The sequence below is a fragment of the Poromitra crassiceps genome (genome assembly GCF_964638095.1).
Source record: "Poromitra crassiceps genome assembly, chromosome: 29".
Taxonomy (NCBI): domain Eukaryota; kingdom Metazoa; phylum Chordata; class Actinopteri; order Beryciformes; family Melamphaidae; genus Poromitra; species Poromitra crassiceps.
The window spans coordinates 8,537,634-8,551,272 of record NC_139641.1 but is presented as its reverse complement, the minus strand read 5'-3'; the positions used below and the strand labels follow the sequence as shown (position 1 = coordinate 8,551,272).

At 46.0% G+C, this 13,639-nt stretch overlaps 1 protein-coding gene across 1 annotated transcript in view; it reads right to left on the bottom strand.

Annotated features, from left to right (window-relative positions):
- Window positions 1-13,639, bottom strand: part of LOC310800040 (calcium-transporting ATPase type 2C member 1-like) — a 183,865-nt gene that overhangs the window by 12,131 nt on the left and 158,095 nt on the right. The window contains exons 20-22 of the mRNA XM_083662633.1: window positions 4,180-4,346; window positions 1,609-1,677; window positions 538-654 (exon numbers count right to left, since the gene is read on the bottom strand). Coding sequence (XP_083518759.1) covers window positions 538-654; window positions 1,609-1,677; window positions 4,180-4,346 — 353 coding nt within the window. The remainder of the gene's footprint in view (window positions 1-537; window positions 655-1,608; window positions 1,678-4,179; window positions 4,347-13,639) is intronic.

Here is a 13,639-nt window from a genome sequence, read left to right as displayed (position 1 = left end):
TTGATATCGGTTGATATCGGTATCGGAAATTAAGAGTTGGACATTATCGGATATCGGTCAAAAAGCCAATATCGAACATCCCTAGGTGTGTTCATACATTTCTCCTGAAATGGCCACAGCATCCTCTGAGCTGTCCTTCAGAACGTTTCAGAGCAGAGGGCAGATAGTGCTTTGGGGCTGCACCGCTGCAGGCGTGTCTGTTTCACTGTTTCTCTAAATGACTGTTACTAATGGCAGTGGTGGGAGCTTTTCATTCCCATATAATGCTAATCTAATGAATAATAATACATCATATTTTATGTGCTCAAAAACAGCCTTAAAACTGAGAAAACGAATGGAGAATGGAGAGCTCCATGACAGTTGGTCACCTATCAGATTGAGTGAACTAACGCAACCAAAAAATTCTGATACCTAGGCATCAATAAGAAAACTTAACATGTTCCCTTAACGCTAAAAGTCTACGAATTTGACTTGAAATTTCATTCACTCCAATCTGTCAGTCTTTTAAACTACATTTCCCATGATGCCCCGGGGTACCTCTGAGCAGGAGGGCCGTCCATGATGATGTTGATCCACAGGATCTGCATGGCGTTCAGTGGGTTGGGGAAGTTCATGAGTGTTGCCAAGGAGATGAGCGTCAACGCTGCAATACTCCTGGAGACCAGCAGGAGGAGAGAGAGAGACAGACAGAGAGAAAGATAGATTACCTACAGCCTAACTGTAGGCTGTGTGAATAGTTTGGAGCGTGCGTCGGTGCAGTCTGACTGGGAGACTGGCCGGTGTGCACATGTATCAGAGGAAGCATGTGCTAGTCTTTTTTCTTTTTTTCCCCCGATTTTTTTTAGCCCATTTTTATCCCCCATTAGTGCTAATTTAATTTATTTATCCTGGCTGCTGCTCCACCCTCTGCCGATCTGGGGAGAGCCGAAAACTGGCTCCATGCTTCCTCCGAGACATGGGCAGTTAGCCAGCCGCTTCTTTTCACCTGACAGAGGAAGCTTCACCGGTAGGACATAGCACGTGGGAGGATCACGCTATTCCAACCGGTTCCCCTCCCTCCGAACAGGCGCCCTTAACGACCAGAGGAGGAACCACATTAGCAACCAGGATATTGCATGTTTTGGTGAAGGGGTTCCTATATGAAGGAAACCCCCGGGAGGCACGGGGAGAACATGCAAACTCCACACAGAAAGGCCCTTTTGACGACACCACCCGGGCGGTGGGCACTCGAGGACATGCGGACGGGCACGCATTCCTTCAGCGTTCACAGCGTCCCAGGTGGGAATCGAACCCAGGACCTTCGAGCTGTGAGGCGACAGCGCTTACCACTGCGCCACCATACCGCATGTGCTAGTCTACAACTCTGCCCAGATCGGCAGAGGGGGTGGAGCAATGACAGCTCCATGTTATTCTGCTGTTAGGAACATGAATGGTGATATCAGCTCCATGTTATTCTGCTGTAGTAATCACTAATGAGGCTCTTGACCATCACAGTTTCACAAGCATTCCAAACTAAAAAATATCAATGTCACTTTCTAATGACATTTTTAAATTGTTGTTTGCATTCTGGCAGAAAGATTTGTGTGTCAGAAATAAACGTAAACTCACGTGCTCAGCTGGAAACGGACAAAGTTTTTGATGTTGTTGTAAATGCCTTTGCCTTCCTCTATGGCCGACCTGAGAGCAGAGAACAGCAGCAGAGTGAAGGGTCACAAAATGTACATCGCTTTAACTTTTCCAAAACATCACAGAATCTGCAAATCAGCTGTTTGTCTTATTTCTTTGCTGTGCAAAATCCATGACTTTTTCACTATTCAAAAACAAAGCCATAATTCCATGACCACAATCTGTCAGTTGCAATGTTCAAATATCATATTCCTTGGTTGAACATCTACAGTAAGTGTTCAATGTTATTGTGTTGTTGGTTTGAATTTTATTATTTGTTATTTGTTTGTTATTTTGCTTTTCTATTCTTCCCTCAAAAGTGGACTACGCCTAAAACCAGCTCAGCACCAACACGTTTTCTTCCGGCCAAGTATTTTCTCAAAAGTGACAATGTATGCTTTAACTCTGAAGGCACAAACACCCCATTTCCCCTTCCTGTCCTAGCAAACTCTAGCTAGCTTGACGTTGCTACAGCAGGCAGCAGTAATGCTACTCGGTCATTTTGCACATCGGTCACATGCCATTTTGCTGTCACATTTCACCATGCGTTGTAAACTTTTGTGCCGTGCAGGCGCCAACTCACACCGTGTGTGGGTGTGCCACGTGTCACGGCCGACCAATGGTGTAGCCCCGCCCCCACTCACTGACATTCAGGTCTCTAGACCAGGGGCCGGTTGCACCAACTGTTCTTACACTGGTCTTAAGCTAAGTTGGTCGTAACTTTATGACCTAACAGCTACGCCGGTTGCACCAAGACGGCTTAAGCCTTATTTTCACTACGACCAGGCGTAACTCCTACGCCTGGTCAGGAGGAGGCGTAGTGCCTGCCTGTAACCGAGATCTCCGCGGAGACCTTTTTGACCGTCATCGTCGTAACACCGCCAGTTCGCCGTCTTTGAAAGCACGACGTTAGATTATAACTAACTAGTTGTGTGGCTTAGCCTTCCAAAATGTTGCCGTTAGTTTTTTAGAAGTTAATACATAGAATTGGGAACGTTACATTCAATTTCATTCAGACTGTCTTTCTGGCTCAATCGCCGCCATTTTTCCCCCGGAGCGAGGGAGGGTGAGAGGAGGGAGGGTGTTTTACAGTAGTGGCTGAGAGAGCGTAGTGGCACAGTGCTCCAAGCAGGTCGCGAGGCACATTTTTTGCAACATCATCCAATCAGGGTGCATTCCCTGGCAATTCACATGGACGCGCATTGCTACGACCAGCATAGTTAAGACCAGACATAAGCTGTGTTGGTGCAACAGGCGTAAGTCCATGGTCTTAACTAAGACCGACGTAGGAGTTACAACCAGGCATAGTTAAGACCAGTTGGTGCAACCGGCCCCTGGGTCGTGAACATGCAGCTAAAAATGTCATTATAAAACGGATAGTCCCGGTCCTCGATTATGATCGGTTGAGCTGCGTTCAAAGCCGTTGTAAAATACTTTATAAACACACACCTGTGACCGCATCCTAGTATTACTGCGCCGTGTTAGCTAACGTTACCTATGTTATCTAAGCCCGCTGCCTGTAACAACGTTCATCAGCCTCAAAACGCCACTGAGCGACCAAAACATTAGCTTGTTAACCATTTCGAGGCAGGCTCTTCCTATGGGGCTGTTAATCTAGCTTTAAAATATCCGCTATCCGGTTGTTGATATCCCAGCAATAATGATGCTAATGTTATCCTTGCAGCTAAGGTAGTACGGAGAGTAGAGCTGGGTATTGGTTCAAATTTCAAGAATCGATTTGATTCCAATTCACAAGGTTGCGAATCGATTAATCCCGATTCGATTCGATTCGATTAATTTCAATATCGATTTGGTTAGTGATACCAAAACGTGTTTTTTGAGCTGTAACCTGAATTACATGACTGTCCAGTTATGTAACACAGGGGTTCCCAACCTTTTTTGCGGCAAGTAGATACATGGGGGAAAAAAGTTGCGGACCGGTTGTCAATTTTAATGGTTTTAGTTACACATATATTTACTCACCAGGTGGTGACAAAGGGTAAATAACAGCCTTTTCATCTGTCAATAAAGACACTTTCACAATTATGCACAGTGATTTGATTTCAGCCTATATCATTTCTAAAAGTAGATATTAATGATCAAACATTTCCATTTATGTAGCCTACAGTATTTATGTTTTTGTTTCAACTACAAACATAAATAAACGTCAACTTGAACCTATGTTTCAACTACCACACACAGCACAATATTTTAGCCTGTTTATTAAAAAAAGAAAAATCGATCTCTGGACATATGAATCGATATCAAAGGATTAAAATAGAAATCGATTAAAAATCGGAGAATCGATTTTTTTGAACCCAGCCCTAACGGAGGGAATACTGTTTCCGGCATAACATGCGTTTTTCCGGGGGCGTATCTGATGATGTGCGAACATTGAACTGACCGGACGGTAGCTCAGACATCAGTAATCGTCATATATGTCGAGCATTGGGAAAACCATAACGTTATGATTCTGTCATATTTTCAGGTTGTGTGTGACTTGTGGGAACCCACATGATGGTCTGGAAGTCGTCGTCCACCAGGATCATGTCTGCGGCCTCCTTGCAGACGTCGGTGCCCGTCTGACCCATGGCCACGCCGATGTCTGCCGCCTTCAGAGCCACCGCGTCGTTCACCCCATCACCCGTCATCGCCACCACGGCGCCCATGTTCTGCAGAGACTGAGGGGAGAGACACTTTAAAGCAGGGGTGGGCAATTATTTTTCATGGGGGGCCACATGAGAAACTCAGATTGTTGCCGAGGGCCGAACAAATATTGTCATGCCGTAACCCATGGATGGGTAACTTTGATGATAGAGAGAGCCACAAAAAATGTCCTCGCTACCAGGTTTTGCTGAGGGCCGAACGGCGCCAGCGTAAAAAATTCGGTGCATTTGAAGCCACGTTTAGAGGAATAACTCATTTTACATTAACAGTTGTGATGTCATTATTCAGTCTTAACCACCAATATTTCATCCTTTTCTCACTCACTCCTATGTCACCACCTGCTCTCAGGGCTTGAAATTAACTTTTTTGACCACCTGCCAATATGGCTGCTAGATTTTAAAGTTACCAGCCAATTAGAATTTCCACTAGGCAAAATGTTTTTCTTGAAATAAATCAGAATATGAGTGGGTTAATTTAAGCATAAGTATCAGTAAGTGGCCCGGGATGATCAAAGCCAAAGATTTGTCATCTAGGAGGGTTAATAAACTAATTTAGCCGGGGTGTATTTTTAAAAAAGGCGGGGAAAATAGTTGAGAGACCAAAATCCAAAATGGCTGCTGTGGAAATGAACTTTTTAATGCTTTGACCTACAATGATGCACAATACATGGTTTCAGAGCTTATTCTGGTCAAGGAATACATATTTGGTGTTTATATAATGATTTGACCTATTTTTGACCTTCAAATCCAAGATGGCTGCCAATTTTGATTTTGATTTTTGAATTCAATAAAGTCAATGTTTGTGTGTAAACAACAGTTGCTGATTTGCGGTTTCCCATTAAATAGGGTAGGCTACTGAGAATATGGTGTCCAGTTCATCCCATCACATTTTCATAATGAACCAAAAACAATTTTGCACTATAGCCTAACATAAAATAGTATTCTGTATGCAAAGCTAGCAAGGTTAGTTGCTTGAGCTGAATTTAAAGGTGAACTCAAAACAAACAATGAAATTAACTTTGAAAATAAAACTGAATCCTAGGCTACTAAATTTCATCAGCACACAGTAAAGGAAACTTGTCTTTGAACTCAGCTGACTGTCTAGTCCTAATCCCTGTTGTGCAATGTCCCTTTTCAGTGAAGTTTTAGTTTTTGTTAAGAGTATGGACTTTTAATCTTGACCTTGTTGGTAGGCAACGGCCCTTTTTCAGTCAAGCATTTTCAGATTAGCTCAGTCAGTCTGTGAAGCATGCGTCAGCACTTGCGCGAGCTCGCTTTTTCTCTAACTAATGTTAACATTACACACTTTAAGACACTTTGTTTGAGGATATCAACGTTATTCACTAGTCTAAAGATAGTTCTACCATCAAGAACATATAAAACAAAAGCAAAAACAATTTTTATTTGCAGAAGTCATCATTGATATTCGGTGTTAGCTAACGTTAGGTAACGTTATTATTTTTAGCTAAAGTTAATGTTATCTGTCTCCACACTTCTGTCAACTGACATATGCATTTGCTTTTGAAAATAAACAGTCTGGCTTGCTTAAGCATAACTGAAGATTAAATATAAATATAACATGACAAATGCATGTACCGATTGGTTGGCCCATCTTCCCAGGAGGTGGTGGTGTAAACATCATCAAATTTATCAAGTCCTGACCAGTCTTGGGCTTTTAATTGTAAGCTGTCCCATTTGCCTTGATTTATTGTATCAGTGGGCTTGCAAGGCTTGTCACATTTTAGGACACATTCATAGGACATTGTGTGCTTTGTCTTTCATTGGGAGGGAAAGCAACTCGCTATTATATTACTGTTATATTATATTGCTGTTATACGCTGTTTATTTTCAAAAGCAAATGCATATGTCAGTTGACAGAAGTGTGGAGACAGATAACATTAACTTTAGCTAAAAATAATAACGTTACCTAACGTTAGCTAACACCAAATATCAATGATGACTTCTGCAAATAAATTTTTTTTTTGCTTTATATGTTCTTGATGGTAGAACTATCTTTAGACTAGTGAATAACGTTGATATCCTCAAACAAAGTTTTTATTTTATATTCCCCTCCCCCCCGATTTTTTATCCCCCATTAGTGCTAACGTAATTTCTTTATCCTGGTTGCTACTCCACCCTCTGCCGATCTGGGGAGAGCCGAAACTGGCTCCATGCTTCCTCCGAGACATGGGCAGTTAGCCAGCCGCTTCTTTTCACCTGACAGGGGAAGCTTCACCGGTAGGACATAGCACGTGGGAGGTTCACACTATTCCAACCAGTTCTCCTCCCTCTGAAGGGGGTTCCTATATGAAGGAAACCCCCGGGAGGCACGGGGAGAACATGCAAAATCCACACAGAAAGGCCCTTTTGACGACCCCACCCGGGCGGTGGGCACTCGAGGACATGCGGACGGGCACGCATTCCTTCAGCGTTCACATCGTCCCAGGTGGGAATCGAACCGCCGACCTTCGAGCTGTGAGGCGATAGTGCTTACCACTACACCACCGTACCTCCTTTTATATCCTCAAACAAAGTGTCTTAAAGTGTGTAATGTTAACATTAGTTAGAGAAAAAGCGAGCTCGCGCAAGTGCTGACACTGACTGCTTCACAGACTGACTGAGCTAATCTGAAAATGCTTGACTGAAAAAGGGCCGTTGCCTACCAACAAGGTCAAGATTAAAAGTCCATACTCTTAACAAAAACTAAAACTTCACTGAAAAGGGACATTGCACAACAGGGATTAGGACTAGACAGTCAGCTGAGTTCAAAGACAAGTTTCCTTTACTGTTTGCTGATGAAATTTAGTAGCCTAGGATTCAGTTTTAATTTCAAAGTTAATTTCATTGTTTGTTTTGAGTTGACCTTTAAATTCAGCTCAAGCAACTAGCTTTGCATACAGAATATTATTTTATGTTAGGCTATAGTGCAAAATTGTTTTTGGTTCATTATGAAAATGTGATGGGATGAACTGGACACCATATTCTCAGTAGCCTACCCTATTTAATGGGAAACCGCAAATCAGCAACTGTTGTTTACACACAAACATTGACTTTAATGACCTCAGAGATTACTTCTGTGTACTTATACTGTATATTATTCAACTCATCATGAGAAGACCTGTCATTCAAGCCTAATATGAAGGCTCTATGACGATTTTGAAAAAACTGCCTTTTAGAGCTCAAAATTGGCAGCCATCTTGGATTTGAAGGTAAAAAATAAGTCAAATCATTATATAAACACCAAATATGTATTCCTTGACCAGAATAAGCTCTGAAACCATGTATTGTGCATCATTGTAGGTCAAACCATTAAAAAGTTCATTTCCACGGCAGACATTTTGGATTTTGGTCTCTCAAATATTTTCCCCGCCTTTTTTAAAAATACACCCCAGCTAAATTTGTTTATTAACCCTCCTAGATGACAAATCCATTGAGAAACGGACCTTCGCTCTCCACGGTCACGGAAGTGCCACAGATGACCCTACTAGTGAGTTAATTATTTAAATTTCTAATTCAATGTAGCCTTTTAGTCATTATTGAAAGATATTCCATATTCCAGACTGAAATGCTATAACAGAAGTGGAGTATTGGTCAGAATAACATGAACATTTGGACACTTATTCAGCGGGTATCTTGCATGTTGCGTTCAGGTGCACTGTGTAAAAAAAAATATATATATATTATTATTATTATTTTTGCAATTCCATCGCGGGCCACACAGGTGGCGCCCGCGGGCCGCATCCGGCCCGCGGGCCGGGCCGTAGTTTGCCCATGTATGCTTTAAAGAAACGCGCCAACATTTTGGGAGAGTCCCCCAATTGCCATCCTTCCCATAGTAAAATGAGACGATAGACGCCCTTCTCTGTGCGTGCAGTAGAAAAGTAGCCACCCGCCCCTCCCGCCTGGTAAACCAGCCAGGCTAGCGGGAACTGAAGCATCTGCTCTCTCGTCTCCCTCTCCAGTTTCTTTGCAGCACCGTCAAGTCAGCCAGATTGTAAAAGTACGTCTTCCCGCCGCGGGCTTTCCCGTTAACGTTAATATAGATTTTGAGTAATGCTTTAGACTAGTTTCACTCCATATTTACATAACAACCAGCGTTGTTGATGTGTAAGCTATTTTATGGAGGTTCCTCATAGTTAAGGCTATGAGTTATTTCAGTTTATTTTGCACTGCGTGCTTCTATTTTTAAGGCTAGAAGTGGTTGTGTTATTTGCCGTGCTCTGGGTGACGCGAGGTTAGATCTCGTACCAACTTTACTCCAGCCTCCGTCTTGTGTTACTTTCTATGATGAAGAGTCCAGAGTGCAACAGTGTAACAGTGACTTGACCTGACAGCCGGTGTTAAATCCTGCAAAATGAACATGGAAAAGTAGACTGCAGAAAAAAAGTCATGGCCCCCGTTCCAATACCCATACTTCCATACTATTTAGTAGGCAAAAAAAGAATTAGTATGTCCCAATACATAGTATGTCAGATGCAGTATGCCAAGAGTACCAGGATGTTGTACTACATCAGCTCCTATTTCGGAGTATGCATCGATGCATGCTGCGCCAGCCAATCTTCCCCACAATCCTTTGCGCAGCGGAAGTTCTTCTTCTTCTAATGTTTTATGGCGGTTGGCAAACAACTTTTTGTGCATTACCGCCACCTACTGGAGTTACGTCGCACTGACTGAGCTGCGTGTATAATCCACGCTCGCCTCCATGACGCCGTGAACACGTCAATAACTATGATAAAAACAGTGACAGAAATATGCACGTTATTATACTGTTAATTAAGAATGAGACTGCATGTAAGTATCATCACATCAGTTTATTAGAAACAACAACATACATTACAATATAACAGCAATTTGTTTATTTGATTGTCTGTTCCAATTTTGTAAATGCTTAGTCTGAATTTTTTGTATAAAGTACTGTTTGTTATTGTCAGACTTTGTTTATTGAAAAAAAAAAAAAAAAAAATGTGGCGCTGCGGACGTCGGCGGAAGTGAGCAAGAGGTCGGAGTTCAGGAAGCTCACGTGACGACAGATGTAGTGTGTCCCAATAGTATGCATTTTGCATGCATGCTACACACTACAATCCATACTTTGTGAGGGCAGCGGCAGTATACTACAAGAAAGAAGTACAAGTATGGGTATTGGAACGCAGCCATGGAGTTCAGCATGAGTGAGGCCAATAGAGGGAGGCGGCTTCAGAACGCATGGGGACGGTCTCCAGTCTTTTCTCTTATAAATGCATAATCTATTTATTTATGTTTATTATTCTTCTCCTAGTCTCGGTTTCCAGACGTTTGGTGAGCGGCGCCAACAGCGCCACCTAACCACCAAACGTCTAGGAATATCATTGTCAAAATCTGTCTCTTCGAGCCCGGCGAGAACGGCCGGCAGCAGACACGCCTACATTTATTATTAGAATTTTATTTGGTAGCTGCAATGCAATGTTTCATAGTTCCAATATAGAGCAAGACACTGATGTGCTGCAAAGAGAGTTTATACCTGTTGTTTATTTTACAATCATTTTTCCTACCCGGAAGTGGTCCGCTTGCTACTGTGAAGTCATCAGCAGGCTCTGTAACGTTAGCCTCGGGAGTCGGGCTTATCGCTGGGGGGAAAGACCTCTAGCCGCCGGGGCCGGATGAAACACGTCCTATTAACAGGTTATGTTTGTTTCTAAGTGATTAATATGTTTCTCCGCAAACGCGGCAGACATCAACAAACTTGGAAGGAGTTTTCGTCGGTGACTGCGAAGCCATTTTGAGATTTTACCGCTGAGTATTCAATTCACATGTTGCTGGTACGGCGATGTTTTGCGAGACACCGGTTCTGCATGAGCGTCACTGCCCCCAGAAAGCAGGCCCGCCCACAACACTCATGATTGGTTCTCCGATGCAAGGCTTCCAACAGCACCAACTAACTAAGATTTAAATAATAATAATCTCAGTCTTTAGGTAGTGAAACGGATTAAGACTGAGAGCTGAGTCTATTCTTCTACAGGCTGCATTCAATTGAATTGAATTTTTTATTTGTCTCGAACAGAAATTAAAAACACATTCATTTACAAAACAACATATTATATGTCCGAGAAGGGACAGAAAGAAGCCATGCTTCATTAGATAAGGTTTAAATAATAATAGCTGCTTTACAATACAAAACAGATAGCCTACCATAGGCAATCCAACTTAATGCTACCAAATGTAAAAAATATATACTAAGTGCAATACTCATTTTTCAAGCTCTCTCTTATACATGTCCATGATTGATAGTTCAATCAGGAGAGGCCAGTTGGTAGGATTAGACAAACTTTATTTAGCAATCGGCGTGCATGGCAAATGCTTTGGCGCTTGACTCCATTGGCCAGTGGCGCTGCTCTTGAGGCAGAGGAGGGCGCCTGCATGGGCTAGGAGATCCCCCCCCCGTGGGGGATCAGGAGTCAAGACTCGTTGGTGGTGGACTGGGGAGGTGGGTGGGGCAAAACAACGCTTCGGGCCGGCTTCAAGGGAGATGGACTGCTGTGGGCTGCTGCTGCGATGATCGGCCAGAGAGAGAGAGGTGACGTAGACCCTTGCTATATATATGAGGATTAACTGACGTCATGTTTGACGTCATAGCAGACGTCATACTAGGATTTTTTGACCACGTTGAGATCGGATTACGCGTGAGTGGCCTTCTGCTTGAACTATGGTCTGGAGACCTCACTTCAATCAGGAGAGGCCAGTTGGTAGGATTAGACAAACTTTATTTAGCAATCGGCGTGCATGGCAAATGCTTTGGCGCTTGACTCCATTGGCCAGTGGCGCTGCTCTTGAGGCAGAGGAGGGCGCCTGCATGGGCTAGGAGATCCCCCAAAAGGAAGATCTGATTACCGGAGGTTAATTGAGATCTGCAGGCGCCCGTAGTTGATTGCACTATTCCGGCCTTCGACCTTTTTAGCGGCTTACAGCTATTTGCGGCTGGCGCTCCCAACTCGGTCGGGCCTTCGATCTTGCTTTTCCTGCCTTCGACCTTTTTTAGCGACTTACAGCTATTTGCGGCTGGCGCTCCCAACTCGGTCGGGCACCTCGTGATAGCGCTTCCCAGCTTAGCCTACCTGGCCGCCTTGGCGCTTCACGATTGTACTTTTCCTGCCTTCGACCTTTTTAGCGACTTACAGCTATTTGCGGCTGGCGCTCCCAACTCGGTCGGGCACGTGATAGCGCTTCCCAGCTTAGCCTACCTGGCCGCCTTGGCGCTTCACGATTGTACTTTTCCTGCCTTCGACCTTTTTAGCGACTTACAGCTATTTGCGGCTGGCGCTCCCAACTCGGTCGGGCACCTCGCGATAGCGCTTCCCAGCTTAGCCTACCTGGCCGCCTTGGCGCTTCGCGATTGTACTTTTCCGGCCTTCGACCTTTTAGCGGCTAACGGCTATTTGCGGCCGGCGCTCCTAACTCGGTCGGGCCTTCGATCTTGGTACATTAGAGTTTAGCTTGGCGCTTCCCGGCTTGGCCTACTTGGCTGCCTTGGCGCGACTATGACTTTTTGCTCTCTCTTTCTCTTTCCCCCCCAAAAAAATGAGCCGGGGAGTTTACTGCGCCTTGCTGGCGCCGTGCTTTCGGGGAGCCACCACCAACGAGACATTTACTTCATCGGCACGGAAGTCCGGGACATTGTTTGTTGCCATGCTCACCGATTTAAGGGAGGAGGGTTCTTTGGGCCGCCAGTATGGCCGCCTGCTCCGGGCGGATGTAGCTGGAGAATGCCGATGACGACCAGCGGCCCATTTGCTGGAGGGAGGCGGAGGACACTCCTTGCTCGGCGGCCGAGGTGGCCGCTCCGATCCTGAAGGAGTGGCTGGAGTAGTTCTTTGTCGGGAGGTTGCATTGCTGGAGCGTCTGCTTGAGGTGCAGGGTGAACCAGGATCTTGTCATGTGGTGACAGGGTGCGATGAGGAACAGGGGGGCCGAGGGGCCGGTCCGAGGCCTGAGCCTGACGTAGTGAGCCATGGACGAGAAGGGGCAGAAGGGGGAGTTGTTCCGGGCGATGACGATGGAGCATGCCCCGCCTGCTTTGGCGTGTTTGAGGGCGATGCTGTAGTGGTCGGAGTAAAACTTTAGGTCGGCCAGGGTCACGTCCCGTGCGGGGTCGAACGTTGTGGGGGAAGTGAACTCGCTGACCCTGAGGAATCCGTAAAAGGCTAGGGAAAATACGCATTCTAGGAGGGCATTTATCAGTGGTGAGGGGCTGGCCTCTCTCGAGCGGGTCAGCAGCTGCCGCAGCACGGGGAGGGTGATGGGACGCCTGGCGTCTGGGGCGGAGGGGAAGGCCTTGGTAATCCCTTTTAGCAGGGACTTGATGATGGCGGAGGAGAACAGGCTGGGGAACGCGGGGTCGTATTGCCTTGCGTGGAACTGGATCCCCGCCACTAGGCTGCGGATGTAGCGGGGGCGCAGGCGTCGGGTGGTTGCGCAGAAGGTAATGAAGGCACATACCGTGGGGAGCAGGACCGGGTAGGTGGGAAGGTCCACTGAGACGCAGAACGAAGCGAATGACCGCCAGGCCGAATCGTAGGCTTTGACCGTGGAACTGGCCAGGCCATTCCTGATGAGGAGTTGGGCAGTGTGGAGTAGATTGGTGAGAAGGGGATTGTGGTGGTGAGGGGGCAGGACGGGGAAGGGCTGGCTTACGAGAGGGTGAGGGTGGAGAATGGGGGAACCGGTGTTGGAGATGGGTCGGCCTCGGGGCAGAGTCTGCGGAACGCCTGAAAATTGAAACGGGAGAGATGGTCAGCAAGGATATTAGAGTGACCGGGGAGGTGCTGGGCTACTATAATGAAGTTATGGGCGACTGAGAGCCAGGTCAGGCGCCGTACGAAAGGCATGATGTCCGGGGATGCTGAACGCCCCTTATTGACTATGTCAACCACCGCTGCGTTGTCGCATTTTACGGCTATCCGTTTCCTTGCCCAGAGACTTCCCCACAGGTGACATGCGACCACTATTGGGTAGATTTCGTACAGCGCGGAGGACTGGTCCAGCCCGGCGAACTGCCGCGGCCATGGGCCGGTGAACCACCGGGCTCCGAAAAGCCCCCCGAAGCCCACGGACGGGGCCGCGTCTGTAAAAAATTTCAGGTCGTCGGCCGACGAGACGACGTCCTCGTAGAAGAAGGAAACCCCGTTCCAGTCCGATAACAGGTGAGACCAGAACCGGAGGTCGGACCGGCAGCCCCCGTCGAGGGTGACCGGGTCGAGGAGCCCGGGGACTGAGGACGCCAAGTTGAGCAGCCTAGAAATGAATGAGCGGCCCTGGGGAATTATGCGCATGGCGAA